This window comes from Theobroma cacao, chromosome 9 (assembly GCF_000208745.1).
Source record: "Theobroma cacao cultivar B97-61/B2 chromosome 9, Criollo_cocoa_genome_V2, whole genome shotgun sequence".
Classification (NCBI taxonomy): Eukaryota; Viridiplantae; Streptophyta; class Magnoliopsida; order Malvales; family Malvaceae; genus Theobroma; species Theobroma cacao.
This window is the reverse complement of record NC_030858.1, coordinates 8,874,233-8,891,406: the sequence shown is the minus strand read 5'-3', so window position 1 is coordinate 8,891,406 and position 17,174 is coordinate 8,874,233. Positions and strand designations below refer to the sequence as shown.

The 17,174-nt window shown below is 31.6% G+C and overlaps 2 protein-coding genes across 2 annotated transcripts; both read right to left on the bottom strand.

The window, feature by feature from the left end:
* Positions 5,853-6,734, bottom strand: LOC108663475. Its single transcript, XM_018127846.1, has one exon. The coding sequence runs from the start codon at positions 6,583-6,585 to the stop codon at positions 6,109-6,111; it is 477 nt and encodes a 158-aa protein (XP_017983335.1). The 5' UTR covers positions 6,586-6,734; the 3' UTR covers positions 5,853-6,108.
* Positions 8,064-17,031, bottom strand: LOC18588991 (protein OVEREXPRESSOR OF CATIONIC PEROXIDASE 3). Its single transcript, XM_018126801.1, has 4 exons — positions 16,995-17,031; positions 9,690-10,372; positions 9,089-9,406; positions 8,064-8,434 (listed from the first exon to the last, which is right to left on the bottom strand). The coding sequence occupies exons 1-4, from the start codon at positions 17,029-17,031 to the stop codon at positions 8,285-8,287; spliced, it is 1,188 nt and encodes a 395-aa protein (XP_017982290.1). The 3' UTR covers positions 8,064-8,284.

The window sequence follows — 17,174 nt, the reverse complement described above, 5'->3', positions numbered from 1 at the left end:
AGGAAGTTTAAAGATAATTACAAATAGTTGCATACACTTACTAATTCAATGTCAATCAATAATCTGCTTTCTTTTCTTTTTTTTTTGATCTGAAATATTGTTGGTACAAAAATTATGATGTATATATTTCCAATTCAATAAAACTCAATTTATTTTCAAGAATCTTATATGTTTAAATTAGGAAATTTTGATTGGATTTACTGCTTTATTATCTTGGATTTCCTGTTGATGTTGTTGGTATTTATTTGGTGTGGTGGTTGATGACTTTTTACACCCTGTTTTGGGTGTGCCTTTAATTTAACTTTGATGCTTCTAATTTTATGTTTTAGGTGTAGTTTCAATCTGATTCTAATGCTAAATGATTTTTTTTTTGTTTTGTAAGATGTTTAAAAAATCATTTATCCAGATACTGTAAATTTACTTTTGATTTGTTTAATTTTAACATAAATTTGATTTTATATTAATTTTTATACTTAATAAAATAAATCCATTGGGTCAGGAAAGTGATCAGATTGTTTTCGTATAAATAATAGTAATTAGGGACGAAGCTAATCAATTTTTATTGGAGGTCAAAGACAAATAAAAATAATGCATAAAATATAAATAATTAAGTATAATATATAAGATTAATAATTTTCTCTCATATAATCAATGTTATTTAAAGACGAAGAGTTTATTTGGCCTAACTTTTTTTTAGTTTAAAAGCTATTATGAAGTTTTTATAAAAAATAATAATTTTTAAAATTAAGTTAAATTTGTTTGGTGAATTTACTTTATAAGTTTTTTTTTTTATAAATAAGTTGTTTGATAGAATAATTTATATAAGTTCTAATTTTGATTAAAATTATTATAAAAAGTGTTTAATAAATAATTTTCTATTAATAACAAACTCTTTTGTTCGTAATGGAAAACAGTTAATTTTATTTTTTTATTTATAAAAAGTATAAAATTTTTTTATATAATATAAAATTTATAATTAATTATAAATCATATAAAAATGAAAACAAATAATGTTGGAAATATTTTTAATAAATGAGGATATTTTTGAAACAAAAAGGAAACTTCCCTTGAAAAAAATGCGTGTTTTTTTTTTTAAAATTATTTTTTTAAGAGCTTTTCAAAATTTTTGTTTAGTTTAACTTTTACTTTTAAAAGGTGAATAAGTTGAAAAAAAAAAAAAAACCAAACAAGCACTAGATACTCTAACTCTTTGTAATTTCACAATGAAAAGACAAAAAGAAAGAGAAAGAGAAAAAGAAAGAGATGAAAAGAGACAGGAAGAAACTTCTAAAAGAGTTGAAAAAAATTTAAGAGTTAAGAATAAAGTTAAATGAATCTGTAAAGTCATTTTATTATTTTTTATTTATATTAATAATTTAATAAAAATTATTTTTAAGATTTATTAAAAAAAATATATATAATATATAAATATTTTTAAAATTTTTGAAAAGGGACGCTCCACCCCTGATAGTAATAATATTTTGCATAATATAATTAAGAACAACAAAATAGAGAAATGGCATTTTTCAAAAAAAAAAAAAAAACAAAGTAGAGAAATGGTAAATAGGGCGACGGAGAGCCATAAAGGGTCGGGGTTGCCAACCACAACTTGTATGTGAAAAAGTATCTAAAATATGTTACTAATATAATAACAATTCGTGTCTAAACTTAACATTGCTATACACCCAAAGTTGAACAGTTTCATATCCAAATCTAGGAATGGGAATAGATTGGGACAATGGCAATGTTTCCTAGCTTTCTTTTTATCATCATTTCATTGCCTTGTAATAGGGATTTGTTCAGGCGCATATCATCACTCCATCACTGTGACAATATGGAAAAGGAGTCTCCAAAAACATCCCATTTGTAGTGATGCTTTAATTTGGATGATTCATTTCCAAAAACATAAACATCTTTACCTTTACCTTTGATACATACATTATGAGCTCATAGATAACAAAGGAAATGAACTGGAGTCGAGACTCTCCCTCTCCCTCAAAAATAATTGTATATAAAATTGTTATGAAGAATAATAATGAAACATAAATCAAATGGGACCTTGGTTAATTATGCCTACGATCAATACTAGGGATATTTCTCATTGCTATACCTACCGTAACAAGAAAACAAAATTTCGTTTTGGTTTTCAATCTAGAAGTGTTTTTATTTATAAACCTAAAAATCATCTCATTTCTTATTGATGTGAGATAAATGACACATAATAAAAAATATTTGTTACATTAACTTTTAGATATATTAAATAAAATGTGTAATCCTTTATTAAAAATTTTAACTTAATTTGGATAAAAGAGTCGAACTTGCAAGTCTAAACGAGTAATTTGATTAATGAACTGTTCTAATCCACTCTAATTTACAAATAAAATTGATCAAAAGTTATACTGTTAAAGGTGAGGAACCTTAGGAATAATGTATATATAATTATCAAAAAATGGTCACGTTGATTCTTTTTAATGGAATTAATATTATTTTATACAACAACAAAAAAGATTTTAAATTTCACAATTAAATATGTTTATAAAATGATCGCATGTTTATCAAATTACAATCAAAACATAAATAAATGGATGTATGTGTCAGCCAATAAAGAAGGTTATGATAATTTTATTATCAGCAATACTAATAGGGCGAGAGAATGAGTCTAGGGCAAAGCCTGAATTTTTGGCTTGAGGGGTCGGAATAAGAATGATATATATATATATATTTAATTATAATTCAAATAGCTTACAAAAGTAAAGAGAATATTTTCAGTAAAAATATATAGTAAAAAGCATACGAAAATCAAATGAAATGAAATAAGTAATAATTAATTGCGTAATTAAACCGTATAAATACTTTTTGGTAACTAAAAAATAAATCTGAAAAACTGATTATATTTAAAAATTAAATGTTAAACAAAGTTGCAAACCTTGTAAAAGACTAAAAAAGTGATTGATAAAAATAAAAAAAAAATCAGAAGAAAGAAAAGTTGTATGCATAATTGGTTTTATATGCAAAATATAACAACTAAAAATTATTAACTAATGTATTTTCTTATATTACTCTTGATACAATAATAATATAATATCAAGATTATTTAATTCATTGAATAGTTAACATTACAAGAAAACAAGTATCTCGACGGAATTGATTCTATTACTTTTACTCATGGATTTTCAATTGATTTTTGACCAGATTTATTTTTATTTTTCAAATAATTATTAAAATATATAAAAAATTATTTCTCTCATTCAAATATTTATTCACGTATAAGGGTATTTTTGTTTTTTTGTAATTTTATTAGAAAACTCCAATAGCCTAACTCTTTATGTGAATAAAAATTATACACAAGGTGTTAATTGAAAAAAAAATCACAAAATACCACAAGAGAAAAATTGAAATCATAAAAAATATAAGTGAAGTTTACCTCAAAAAGAAAAAAAAAGAAAACTCCAACCTACAAACTCCTCTTAGTCTCTAATTTATGGGAGCTGTAATCAATGAACAATGAGTTACAAAACTCATGGATCAACGTAAAGCTGTAATCAATCAAATAAAGAGTTACAACACTATAAGATTAATGTTTTTGTTTTTCGCCTGAACAATAACAACAAAACACACAGGACTATTCTCTGTTGCTTTATATCAGCCTAAACCTGAGTTAATAAAGACAATTTTCCTTAGAATTGTCCCAAAACTAACTTACATATGCTAAGAAATTACATTCATATAAAGAAAGAGGTGCAGTTTCATCATATAATATATATAAGCCCATACACTCCAAGTTGTGAAAACTAGTGTTGAGAAAGAAATATAATATACCTAATTAATGGAGCTAGCTGCTGCTATAATCCATGGTAGCTAGAGTTAATATCAGATCCATAATCCCATATGCAGGCACATATGCATAAAAAAGTATCAAAAGACCGGAGAAAATAAAGAATTAGGAGCTCCCTTCAGTCCAAAGCAAATATCAAGAAGAGCTTAGATAGGCCACAAGACCAAAATCTTGAAGCTGTTTTAGGCTGAAAGGAGCCCCCACTTCTAATTATTTCTCATCCCCTCAAGCAAGAAAGACACAGAGACACAGAGAGAGAGAAAGAGGGAGAAGGATTTGCATAAGACACAGAGACACAGAGAGAGAGAAAGAGGGAGAAGGATTTGCATATACATTCTTTGGCGAAGGAATAGTTGGAGTAGCTGGGGTTGGAGTTAAAGGGCTATAGACAGAAATTAGTGGAGTTCTGCTATAGCTAGCTAGCTAGTTACACTCTCTTTCAGTGTGCAATAAGTGTTTCTTGGGGTGAGAATGGTGTTAGCCTTTTGAGGGAAGTGAGCTCGACAGGGATGGAACCCTGGGAGTAATTAATGGATCACAAATTGGTTTAGGTAGGCTCAAACTTTTCTAACTTGATGGCTAATTGAACAGATTGTACAAAGTAAGAAAGTACAGTAGCTAGTTAAACTTGTTCTTGGGTCATAACTCCATGTTTGGTAGGAAATATTTAAAAGTCGAAACGATGAAAAACTTGTCAACAAAATGACTAAGTTAATCATCTAAGCTCTTTCATTTTAGATAACTAACTATTGTGTAAAACAAGTTCTCATCATTCTTACTAATTAAACACAATTTTAACATTCTGGTTCATGTCAACAAGTATAAACATCCAGGCAATGAAGTTACCCTCAGTGAAAATTGAGAAAAAGGGGACTCAAAACCAAAAAGAGTGACACGCTCAGGTAGGTTAGAATTTTGCCAATGTAAGCCTTACTTGCTGCAAGATGGAGCTGCTTCTCTTTAGTGCAGAAAGTGGTCCCGAAAGTGAATGGCAAGCTTTCAACTTTGAACAAGCAATTCTTTAAAACCCTTGAGAATTGAATGGTCCCTTTCTTCTATACTGGGAACTTCAACCCCTACTTCATTCCTACTTTTTCCTCATCAAGTATTGGACGTCGAACCGCTTGCTTTCCTACCACACCTGTACCTTTTTCTTATCTTCGCAGCAAGGAAAGTCATCTTTCACAGCCAACGTTGTGGAAATTGGATTTTTTTTCCTACCTTTCACTTGGATTTTCCTTAATTTCAAAGTACCCTTGAAAAATTCCACAAAAAAAAAATCTGACAAAAGGGTTTAACGCCATTGTTCCATTTTCTACAATTTCAGGTCTGAATTATATGTATATATATTGGAAATATTGGGTAGAAATTTGTATGCGATTCTGGCTAATGCCATTAATGCCTATGCCTTGTGGGGGAAAATTTTCTTTTATAAGCTCCACGCAAACCTATTTGTGGCAGTGAGTTGAAAACAAGGACCCTTTTGTGTGGTTAGCAATACTAGTGGATTAAGACAAAGTGTGACTTAAATTTCTGGAGAAACAGAGTCACGTATCCTTGTCAAATTGGAACATTGAGATTCAAAGCCAAACATAACTAATTACTTGTAATCTTTTTCTCTGAATCCTTGGTTTTATTTTAGATTAGTTGGAACCTTTGCTGGTGCTACTTGGTAGCTCTTGATTCAAGCCCTCCTGGACGTTTGATCCTTTGGGTTTGGTCTTCGCATATATTTAAGATATCTTTTTATTTTTTTTACTAGTATACGTAATAGTTGCATGAACAATGCTAATATAAGGACTTGGTTTGTTCGAACTTTGTCTGATTTGAAAAGAAAAGGGAAATGTCCTCGAAATCTATGCCTTTGCATAAAAAGATTGGGTCTTTGGCTAACATTTGGCAGGAGGATTTTTTTCGGATGAATTTACACGGTTATAATTTATAAATAAGAAAGTTAAGAGATGAAATTAGTATAGAATAATTCAGATATTTATGATAGAGATGTAAGCTCCAATACTAACTGTATAATGCTGACCAAATTTGTACTGCCATTTATTCTTAAAAAGATACTAGGAACTTACAGGAATGATATAATATTTGAGGTAACTTAGAAGTTACTTGTCATACCATTGAGGTATGTTAAAGAATTTTTCTACTAAATGAATACATAAAATATGGTTTGTCAAGAAAATTAAATGGGAAATTAAGGAAAATGCATAGGGGGAAGCAGAGAACCCAATGACAACAAATGCCGAATATCTGTTAACCTGAGACTAAGCCTTGTGCTTTTTTGACTTGGATTGTGGTAACTTTGGGACTTCAGGAAAAGGTTTATCTTCACGAGACAATTTGCCAAATACTTTAATGAGAGAAGATGGATCCATGGCCGGGGTTGACATGCTACGAGGGCAAGCGTTGGGCACTGGGGTTGAGCTGCTGCGCTCTCTGGTGCTCTGGCATGGCCTTAGCTGATCCCTGTAATGCACCGTGCCGTCTTCCCCCAGCACATACAAGTCATCCCAGACCGAACCTGATGACCCTTCCCTCCTGAACGAAACTGCAGACCTTTGCAAAGTTGCCATGTTTTTCTGAACTCTATTGGAGGTTGTGCAATAAGAGACACAGAATCTCTGCTGCTTCAGGCTTGTATATAGGGAGGGGGAAGACAGAAGAATTTGAAGGGGAGAATGAAGGAAACGGGTTAATGGATGGAATCTGAGAAAGATGGATAGTCTATTTTTACCATGCATAACATACTTTTGTCTTTATCTTTTATTTGAGTTGACCATGTTGGTTCTGCTGAAGGTTGTTTTGTTAAACTTGTGGCAAAATATAAGGAGTTTTGTCACATATTAAAGTACTTATGGGAATCGAATTTTTGTTAACTGAGGTCGTTCTGGTACTAACTTGGACGGCTATCAGTATCTTTTATGATGGTGTTATTGTTTTCTTCTCTTTTCATAAGTATGTGAATATATATATATATATTAAACGTTATGTCACATCTCGCCTAGTGGGAGGTGAGATTTTGGTTCAATCCTAGTGAACAAACAATTGGTCAAATGCAAACTCACGAGGTCTCAAAAGTGACTCATCTTTCGTCCAATGGGACCAAAACTCCCCAGAATGCAGGACTTGGCAACGTCGGCATTTGGCCGAAACTGGGTTGTTAATCATAGCACAACGATTATGGTCAAAATGCTTGCAACGCCAAGGAGCCCATTGACCTCCTAGGCTATGCGAACTGAGGCTTTGAAGTGAGTTAAGTCTATTCACATGAACACATTGAGCAAAAATTGTGAGAAGAGATGCATAGAGACTAGAGCCTCTCGGAATTGAAATGTTTTGGCAATGAGTTTGCTCTTTCACTGTTTCACTTCACTTACGCAGCAGGAGTAGGGTACTAGTGTTTATTATGATTATTTTCTCTTTCTTTCGCATACCAGCTGAGCTTAGAAATTCCTGTTTCTCTTTCCCTTTCCAATAACTTCTATGTAATTCTTGTATGCAGTGTTGTCACATCAGAATGCAACCACAGGAACTTGAATGTAAGATGCATAAATTTTCAACTTGCTACCTTATCCTTGTCTTAAAATTACTTATTAACTGTACAAGGCCCTAAACTGTCATCAATATCCCCTACTCAACTCAGGCAGAAACGAAAAAAAAAAAAACTTTCCCCCAGAACTGAAGGTGGAGCATTGAATCAACTTCATTGCTCAAGGTATGCCACTTGGACACAGCTCAAGTGGTAAAGTTGGATTGGGATTAAAAGATATGGTTAAATGCGAGTCATAGTAGTTTTACTTCCCTACATTAGATAAAATAGACTGAACAATTTGCGTGGAAGAAAAAATGAATTAAAGATCAACTCAACTGGTGCAAAGAGAACAGAAGAAGATATGTAAAAATATGAAAAAATTGTAAGATAAAAAAAGATAAAGAACTTTCATAAATAACACATTAGAAAGAAAAAATCAATTAAATACTTTTATGATTTGATTCCAATCCCTTCACAGTTTAAATAAATCCCTAAAGAACACCACTTTATGTTAACCCCTATATTTTGCAACTAGTACTGGGATAAACCTATCCATGAAACCTCCATTCTCCTGATAAGTCAGTACTATAGTATTCATTTTTAAGCAATGAATATCCAAATTCTTATTTATTAAAATAGTTAAAGGTCCAATATAAAAACTCATTCAAATATCAGACAACCTGGCACTAGATCATAGTAAGTCTTCACTAATCAAATCCACCTTGCTTGAAACGCCCAATGTGGGGCTCTTGAATGACATAAAGATTATTTACATTTTATGGAGTATAAACATAAAGTAGCATAAGAAACAAACACATTATGGAAGCTTTGACTACGATACTGTTACATCCAGTCACTTTTAATGAGTCTAGGAAGCACATAAAAAGGCACGAAATATACAGAGTGTGTCAATTGGAGAAGACTGTTTCTGAAACAGACCTCTGGTATGGCTGGTGATGCTCTGGAATTCCATCCTCATTGCGCTTATCCTCAAACCATTTTACAACTTTTTTTCGAGGCAAGTTTGTTACTTGCACAATGCTGCTAATCATTGCATTCTGCATTGTTCATAAAAAGCATGCACATGTAAGATGACATCCCAGCATGCAATTTTTTAATCATAAACAGCCATGAAAAATACAGCACCATCTCTGTAATTTAACCATATCAAAATCAAACAAGAGATAAAAGAAAAACAAGGCTCCACCAACCAGGCAGCTAAATGTAGATAGCAACAAGCATCATCAACCTTAATATGGATGGCTTCTAAAAAGACATCGTACTCATATATTGAATTCGATCTTATTAGTAGAAAGAAAAAAGTGGAAATTGCTCAAACACAATAATGTTTTAAACTTCCAAAAGCAACAAATTTAATTCCCTCAGTTAAAAAGTACCACTTGAGTCTTTTATAAATAACTTGATAGGAGGACTACCAAAGATAGTCACAAAGGACAATTATAAAGAAAGAATACTTTTCAACAATATGACTTCCAAAATCAACTCTAATCCTTGAATAATATTTGCATGAAATCATCCAATTTTCACCGCCAATATACAGGGTTTATGATAAATTGTCCAGATTCTCACTACCAATGACTTGTACAATAGATAGTTACAGCAAATACCAAAAATTGCTTAGGTATAAAATAACATAGATAAGTGGTAAGTAACAGATACAATTAATCTTAAAGTGCATAAACTTTACTTACAGTTGGCCGCTTTGATCTTCTATAAACTTTTTCAAGGGTTTCAACTTGCACTTTCTTAAGTCTCTTTTGGGCAGACCATCTGCGTTGCATCACATGGACTGGCTCTTTCACCTTAGGCTCCTTGGGCTCATGTTTCACACTATCCACTGTGGTCTCTAGAGCAACAGGTTCTACAGGTTTGGTTTCAAGCACCGGTTCCCTCTTGGGAGGTTCATCAGGTAAAGTAGCACTCAACATAAGAAGCTCCGGAGGAGGTTCACGGAGCAATTCGAGAACCACATGCCTATCAAGACAAAGCTCTGTAGCAAGACTCTTAATCTACAAAAAACAAAAAAAAAAAAAACAAAAAAAATAAATGCTGGTGACCAAATTCTATGAAAAGAGACAATTCTTTTTAAAGCCAATATTGATAAGGCCTCTATAGCTCTTTAAGTATCATGAAATTCATGAGGCTACTATTCAAGAAAAAAAAAAACAATTCTTTCTAAACCCAATCAAATTTCAGATAAAAGTAACATTCACACAATTCAAAATTTAATCTTGGTTATCCAATTTCAATCTATTGCTTTGCAATGAAAAATGAAGTATATGAACAACTCACACTAGTTTTACGGCGACCAACTTTGACAGCAGCAGCCAATCTTCGAAGCTGCCAATTCTTAAGCTTTACAGGCCTTTCTTCTTCTTCTTCTTCTTCTTCTTCAGCATCATCTGGAGTTGAAGTAAATGCTTCCAAATCAAAATTCCCAAGTGCATCCGCCAACTCACTTGCAAGCCTATCAACGTCTTCTTCCTTTATCTCATCATAATCATCATCATCTTCAATGTCTGAGTTATCATTTTTAAGGTCTTCTTCCAGCTGACTGAACAATGCTTCAAAAGGGTCTCCATCAAAATCGTCCTCCTCCACTAATCCTTTCTTCTCTTTCTTTACTTTCTTTTTCTTCACAGAAGAAGTGGTTGAAGGAGTGTTGCTCCGGCGGCGAGAGAAAGCCAGGATAGAAGGGCGAGGAGACTGACGTGGCAGCAGAACATCGAACGGTCTCGGTTGAGTTATGAAAACGCGTCCGCTGCAAGAAAAAAATGGCAAAAGCCGTAGAGCCATTGACGATTCCACTGATAAAGCAGAAGCCACGGACGCCAAAATGAAAAATCTATTATCAGAACAGAGTAGAAAAGAAGGGTTTATGGTCTGATCCGTTGGTTGGGGCGGTGAAGAAATAAAATTGACTCGAATTTGGTTCGGTTTATTAGCAAGGGAAAAAAAAAATTGACTCCGTTTAACTTAGATCATAAATTTTTTATAATTTAAAAATAAAATTACCTCAACCGAATCACTGTAAAATGTTTAATCATTTAAAAATAAATTAAAAATATTCTTCTATGAACATCCAATGTCTTTATTTCAGTTTTTCATTTTAACACTAATGTCACCCTTTTTTTTTTAATATTTCCATAACGTTTTTTATTTTTATATAAAAACTATAAAATTATAAAATCTTAAAATTACAAAAAAATATAAATTTTTAGCATGTAAAAAAACTAAAACCCAAAATATTTTTTTTCTAATTTTTGTGTTAAGTTAAAGTTGACAATTATCATTTATTTATTTTATCTTTTATTTTATTAAAAATTAACATATTTTATATGGTTTTATGCGTGTGACGTGCACTTGATTCAATTGTGAAATGCATGGCATAAAATCCAAATAATGTTGAACAAAAACCTTTTATTGAAGATGTTTCCTAGATTCGCCCATCATACTGGTAGGATTTGGGGATATTTTCTCACCAAGGAAATTATCCGAGAAACTTGCTTTCATAAGTTTAACGGATAAATCCCATCATTAGGATAGTTATTTACGTTTAAAAATAACATTTTCATGAATGCTAACATATTATAAGCAGAAGCCTTTTGTTAAAAATATTCTCTGAGCCATACCATCATACTGGTGGGACTCGGAGGTATCTTTTCACTTAAAAAATTTTCTAAAGAAACATGCTTTCGCAAGCTCTTATGGAAAGTCTCATCATCGAGGCTTATACTCGTGTATAGAATATGCTTACATGCCATGACATTTAATAGTACAATGATGATGTGCGATGTGCTCAATATTTATTCTTAACTTTCTCATAACTCTTTTGTACCTAAAGGCTATTTCTTTAATCAAATATTTTATTTTAAAATTATTATTATTAATGCATATATTTCTTATAATTCAATTTTTTTATTTATTATTGTTTTATAAATCTATTTTTCATGATTATATACATTTGCTTTTTATATTTTAGTTATCTTCATTATTATTATGAGTTTACTATCTTTGGAAATCTTATTTTTTGCTATTTATTCATCGTTATGAATATGATCATTTTTTCATAGTCTTATATATTTTAAGCCTATAAATTTCATTTATCACTTCCTATAATTATTATTATTATTATTATATTACTATATTCATTATTTTCTTTATTACATTGTTTCTTTTTGTTTCTATGTTTTTATTTGATTAGGTTAATAGGTTTTTCATTTGCTTAAAATCAATAAACATCGGGATGCAAAATTAAAACCTGCCCATCGTACTGGTGGGTCTTAATCGAAATCCTGAACCTAGAAAAGTTTATTTAGAATTGTGACTTTTCTCGTTCCAAATAAACATTCCATCATCGTTTTGACCTCAAAACAATCATTATATTTTTATATTTATAATTTTATACTATGTTATATTATTTTATTTTCTATATATACCTATATATATACACACATAAATTTGTATAACTAAGTATTTTATTTCTACTACATACCTAACGTACTTTATTTATGATTATGTATATGTCTTTTTTTTCTCTTCTATTTCCTTTTCATTTCCAAAAGTCTATTCTATAATTTTTTTTTATGACTAGATCTATTCCATATTTTCTATTTAAGTCTCTTTTTATTTTTTTAATTAAACATTTTATTATATTTACTTATTTTAACCATGTATTTATCAATTTTTTTCTACCCATAGTTTTTTTGTTTATATATATATATATAATGTTTTTATCCTAAACTAAATATATATATATATATATATATGCTTAAATCTATTTTATATGAAGTATATTTTTCCATTTACTATTCTTCTATCTTTTTTGTATGAATATCTATTTTTTGTTCCTATTTGTATATATTATTTATTCATTATTTATGTTCATGCATATTAGCAGTTCCTTATTTTAGTAAATTCCTTTACCATATCTCTAATATCCATTTTGCAAATGCAAATACATTTTACTCTGTCTATTTATTATTATGTTTTATATTTTTTGTTTATATCAAACAAAACTATATAAAAAAATGCTCAAAAAATAATAATACTAACAATCAAATTGCAGGCCTAAATAATCAAAGATACAAAACATACCCAAACTTTGAGCCCAAGGAAGTCTGCGGCCTAATCTAATAGCCTCAACACTTCCCTTGTGAAACGCACCGTTTAGGTGCCTAGGGAAGAGAATTTGCTTCCCTTGAAACAGAGCTGTTTAGATGCCCTTCCTTCCACCAAAGAACCTTAAGAATACTGTGTCAATTTGGCACTTACTTACCCCAAACCCTAACTATAAAAATTCCTTTTTCTCTTCCCCTCTTCATTTTTCATTCCCTTTTTCTCTCTCTACTAGACGACCTCTCTCCCTTTTCTCGACCCAAAATCTCTCATTTTTCACTCAAATGAAAACCTTAGCCCTAAAACCTTCAACCTCCTCCTTTTCACTCTCTCAACTGGCGGCTCCTTTCTTCTCTTAAACCCTAAAATCGAACCTCAAACCTGATCTCCTTTCCTTTAGAGAATCCAACTTTGTTCCTATATTTTTTTGTTGCTTTTTGGTGATTTTTACTTTTATTTTTCGAGTGGGATTGGGGTATTTCATCGATTGGTAGAGGCTAGGATTTTTGGTTCTTAGGATTTTTCTTTGCTCTAGGAATTTCTAGGGTTTTCAATAGGGTTATTCTCAGATTTTGCCTAGGGTTCCCTTTTTCCTCTGAGAAGAGGGTAACTTTTATAGCTACCCTCTTTGAGAGCTGGGTGTGCCATCTGGGCTGCCCAGCATAGTGAGATGCCTTGTCAAACGCGAATTTCTCTCATCTAGCATGGGTGAAAGATGCACCCTTGCTGTTTCTAACTGGCCTCTCTTTTTTTCTTCTTTTTTATTTATTTATTTTTCCAATTTTCAGAACATTCTTGAGATCAATTGGTTTTAGTCTTGGATTATTAAGTTTAATTATGTTACTTAATTTGATCAATTTTTTTTATTTTAACTATTTAGTTCTGTTTGTTTAAAAGCCTAACGCTTTCTTGCGAAGTATCAAATAACAGGCTCGGACTTCCTTAAAGCCCAATACCTATTAGACTAAATAAAATAAGATAACAATATAAAATAAAATATAAAATAAAAATAAAATGAAATATAAAATAAAAGAAGTAGACAAAATAAAATAAAATAATAAAAATAAAAAATGGTGTCTATAGTGTGCACATGATCTGTATGAAAAAAAAGAAAAGAAGCTTGAAACTTCAATTATTGCACATATTCTGCACAAAACAAGAAAAGCTTGAAAGTTCAATTACTACACATGATCTACACGAAAAATGCACCTAATATGTATCGAATACGATATTTATTAATTTGCTTCTCACCACCAAATGCAAAAGTTGTACTATTGCAAAGGTGTTACTTAATAATGGTTCATCCTTAAAGGTAATGCCTATGAGAAATTTGACCTGTCTACTAATTGATATGTAGTATATGAGGAAAAGTCATACGATTGTGAGGGCTTTAAATGGAACAAGAAGAGAAGTGGAGGGAGATATTGAGATACCCATAGAGCTTGGTCCTTATACCTTCACTATAAAATTTCAAGTCATGGACATCGGCCTATCCTACAATTACTTGTTGAGACAACCATGGATTCATATAGTCAAAGCTATACCATTATTTCTCTATCAAAAGTTCAAGTTCATAGTAGATTGAAGGATTAAGTGCATCAATGGGGAAGAAAATTTTTCATAAGCAAACTTGTAGATACTCCTTATGTAAGATTCGTTGAAGAAGTACCCAAATGCTTTTTCCGATCCTTTGAATTTAGCAATGCCACTTATGTGGGAGAAAGAGCGATGATACCCATCCAAAGGTTGTCTAAAACAACTAAGATGGCAATTAGCAAAACAATAGGAAAAGCGTGTTGAGCTTTAGGATTGGGAAAAAGACTTTAGGGTATCAAAAAACTAGTGGTGAATACCAAGAATGAAGAAAGATTTAGTCTAGGGTACAAATCAACAAGGAAGGAAAGAGATGATATGATAGTTGAAAGAAAGAAAAAAAAGATACCTCACTTTAAAGGATTTGAACTAGAAACTACAACAATGACATTTCCTCACCTGTATGAAATGTTTCAATTTGGAGGTCACGTTATTCCAGGGCACATATTGAAAAAACCCTGATATCTATGGAAGCTCTGAATGATGCTTTCTCCAACGTCTTACTATGTGTTATGGAAGAGAAAAAAGAGCGATCGGGAAATGGAGAAGGGATGTTTGCATCTTACATTAGACCATCCGATTGAAGTTGAGTAGTTAGGCCACAATGTGTTTGCTAATCACCTATGACTCTTTTTCAAAGTAATGTATAATTGAACATCCATGCTTATGCCCAAGAGCATTGGAAATATTTCATTTATAAAGGGCTTTTTATTAAACATTACTTTAATAAAATGACATGTGTGATGCATTTATAATATTTCCTTTTATTCCTATCATTTTTTTTTCTTTTCTTTGCTTTGATCTTTTGTGTTTACAATAGTCCTACATTCTTCAATTTCATTTATTTACCAGGGTTCAAGATAATGAATGTGAAGGTGATCTAGAGGTTGATTTTGAAAAAGACACACGTGTCAATGAACTTAATAATACCAAGAATGTAAAGGATTATGACATATCCCCGGACTTGTTAAGGCTAGTACAACAAGAAGAGAAACAGATTATCCCACATTAGGAACCTCTAGAAAAAATTAATTTAGGAGCTGAAGAGAATAAGAAGAAGGTTAAAATTGGTACCATATTGCCACCATCCGAAAAACAAAAATTAATAAAACTCCTCCATGAATATATAGACGTGTTTGCATGGTTTTACCAAGACATGCCAAGTCTTAAGATAGACATTGTATCTCCTCAGCTACCTTTGAGACCAAAATGTAAACCAATTGAGTAGAAGTTAAGAATGATGAAATTCGAAATCTTATTAAAAATTAAGGAGGAGGTAAAATAGTAATTTAATGTAGGATTTCTAAAAGTGGCTAAGTATTTGGAATGGGTTGCAAATATCGTCCCAGTACCCAAGAAAGATGGGAAAGGTTCAAATGTGTGTGGATTATCAAGATTTAAATAAAACAACCTCAAAAGATAATTTTCCTTTACGCCACATAGATACCTTTGTTGACAACACTGCCCACCACTCTGTGTTTTCATTCATCGATGGCTTTTCAAGATAGAACCAAATTAAGATGGCACCGAAAGACTTGAAAAACTAACTTTAATAATTATTATAAGGTGATGCCATTTGGTTTGAAATATGCCGGTGTAACTTTTCAAAGGGCTATGATGACTCTTTTCCATGACATGATGCACAAGGAAGTGGAAGTATATGTGGATGATATGATTGTGAAGGCCTGCAAAGTGGAAGATCATGTAATTAATCTCAAAAAGTTGTATAAAATATTACAAAAATTTCAGCTTAGGCTAAATCCAACAAAATGCACTTTCGCTGCCATTTATGGAAAATTCCTTGGCTTTATCGTTAGTGAAAAGGAATAGAAGTTGATTCATATAAGATTTAGGCGATTCGCGACTTACCTTCTTCTAAGATGCAAAAGGAAGTTAGAGGTTTTTTAGGAATGTTGAACTACATAGCATGATTCATATCACAACTCACTTTTAAATGCGATCTAATTTTCAAGCTTCTCCGTAAGCACGATAGGGGAAAATGGAATGAAGAATGCCATATTATTTTTGACAAAGTTGAAGACTATCTTATGAATCCTCCAATATTGGTATCACCCATGGCTGAGAAATCTCTCATTTTATATCTGACAGTAAACGAAGGATCCATGGGATGTGTGTTGGGACAACACGATGAGACAAGCAAGAATGAAAAAGCCGTTTATTACTTGAGCAAGAAGTTCACTGATTATGAGTCTAAATATTCCCCTTTCGAAAAGATGTGTTGTGCATTAGCTTAGATAACACACCGGCTTCGGCAATCTATGTTGTATCATACAACTTGTCTTGTAGCAAAAATGAGTCCCATTAAATATATATTTGAAAAGTCATCTTTATCAAAGAGAGTGGCAAGATGACAGGTCTTGTTGTCCGAGTATGATATTGAACATGTAGCTTTAAAAGCCACTAAAGGGAACACAATTGCTGATTTCTTAGCAGATAGGGTGGAAGATAATTATGAACCCATGAGATTTGAATTTCTTAATGAGTACCTAATGTTAGTATGCCTAGCAAGTGAGGAAGAGTTTGAGGATGAAAGGAAATGAAAGATGTTCTTTGATGGAGCTTCGAATGCTTTGGGGCACTGTATAAGATCAGTATTGATATCTCCAAAAAGAGACATTTATCCAATCACAATCAAGTTTAGTTTCAATTATACTGATAATGTAGCTGAATACGAAGCTTGTGTCATAGGTCTTTAAGTTGTAATTGAAAGGAAGATTTGCAAATTAGGAGAGTATAGGGATTACGTTTTTGTCATATACCAATTGTGAGGAGAATGAGAAACGCGAGATTCAAAGTTGGTCCGAAACTAGAAATATAAAACAAAGTTGATTGAAAATTTTGATGAAATCCACTTCACCTACTTACCTCGGGAAGAAAACCAAATGGCTAATGCATTAACCATGTTGGCAACTTTGTTCAAAGTAGGTATTAATGTCAAAATTCAGCCCACTATGATAGATCTCTGAAAATCCCTAGCTTACTGCTCAAGTGTGGAAGACGAAATGGATGAGAAATCATGGTACCATGATATTGTGCAATCCTCAA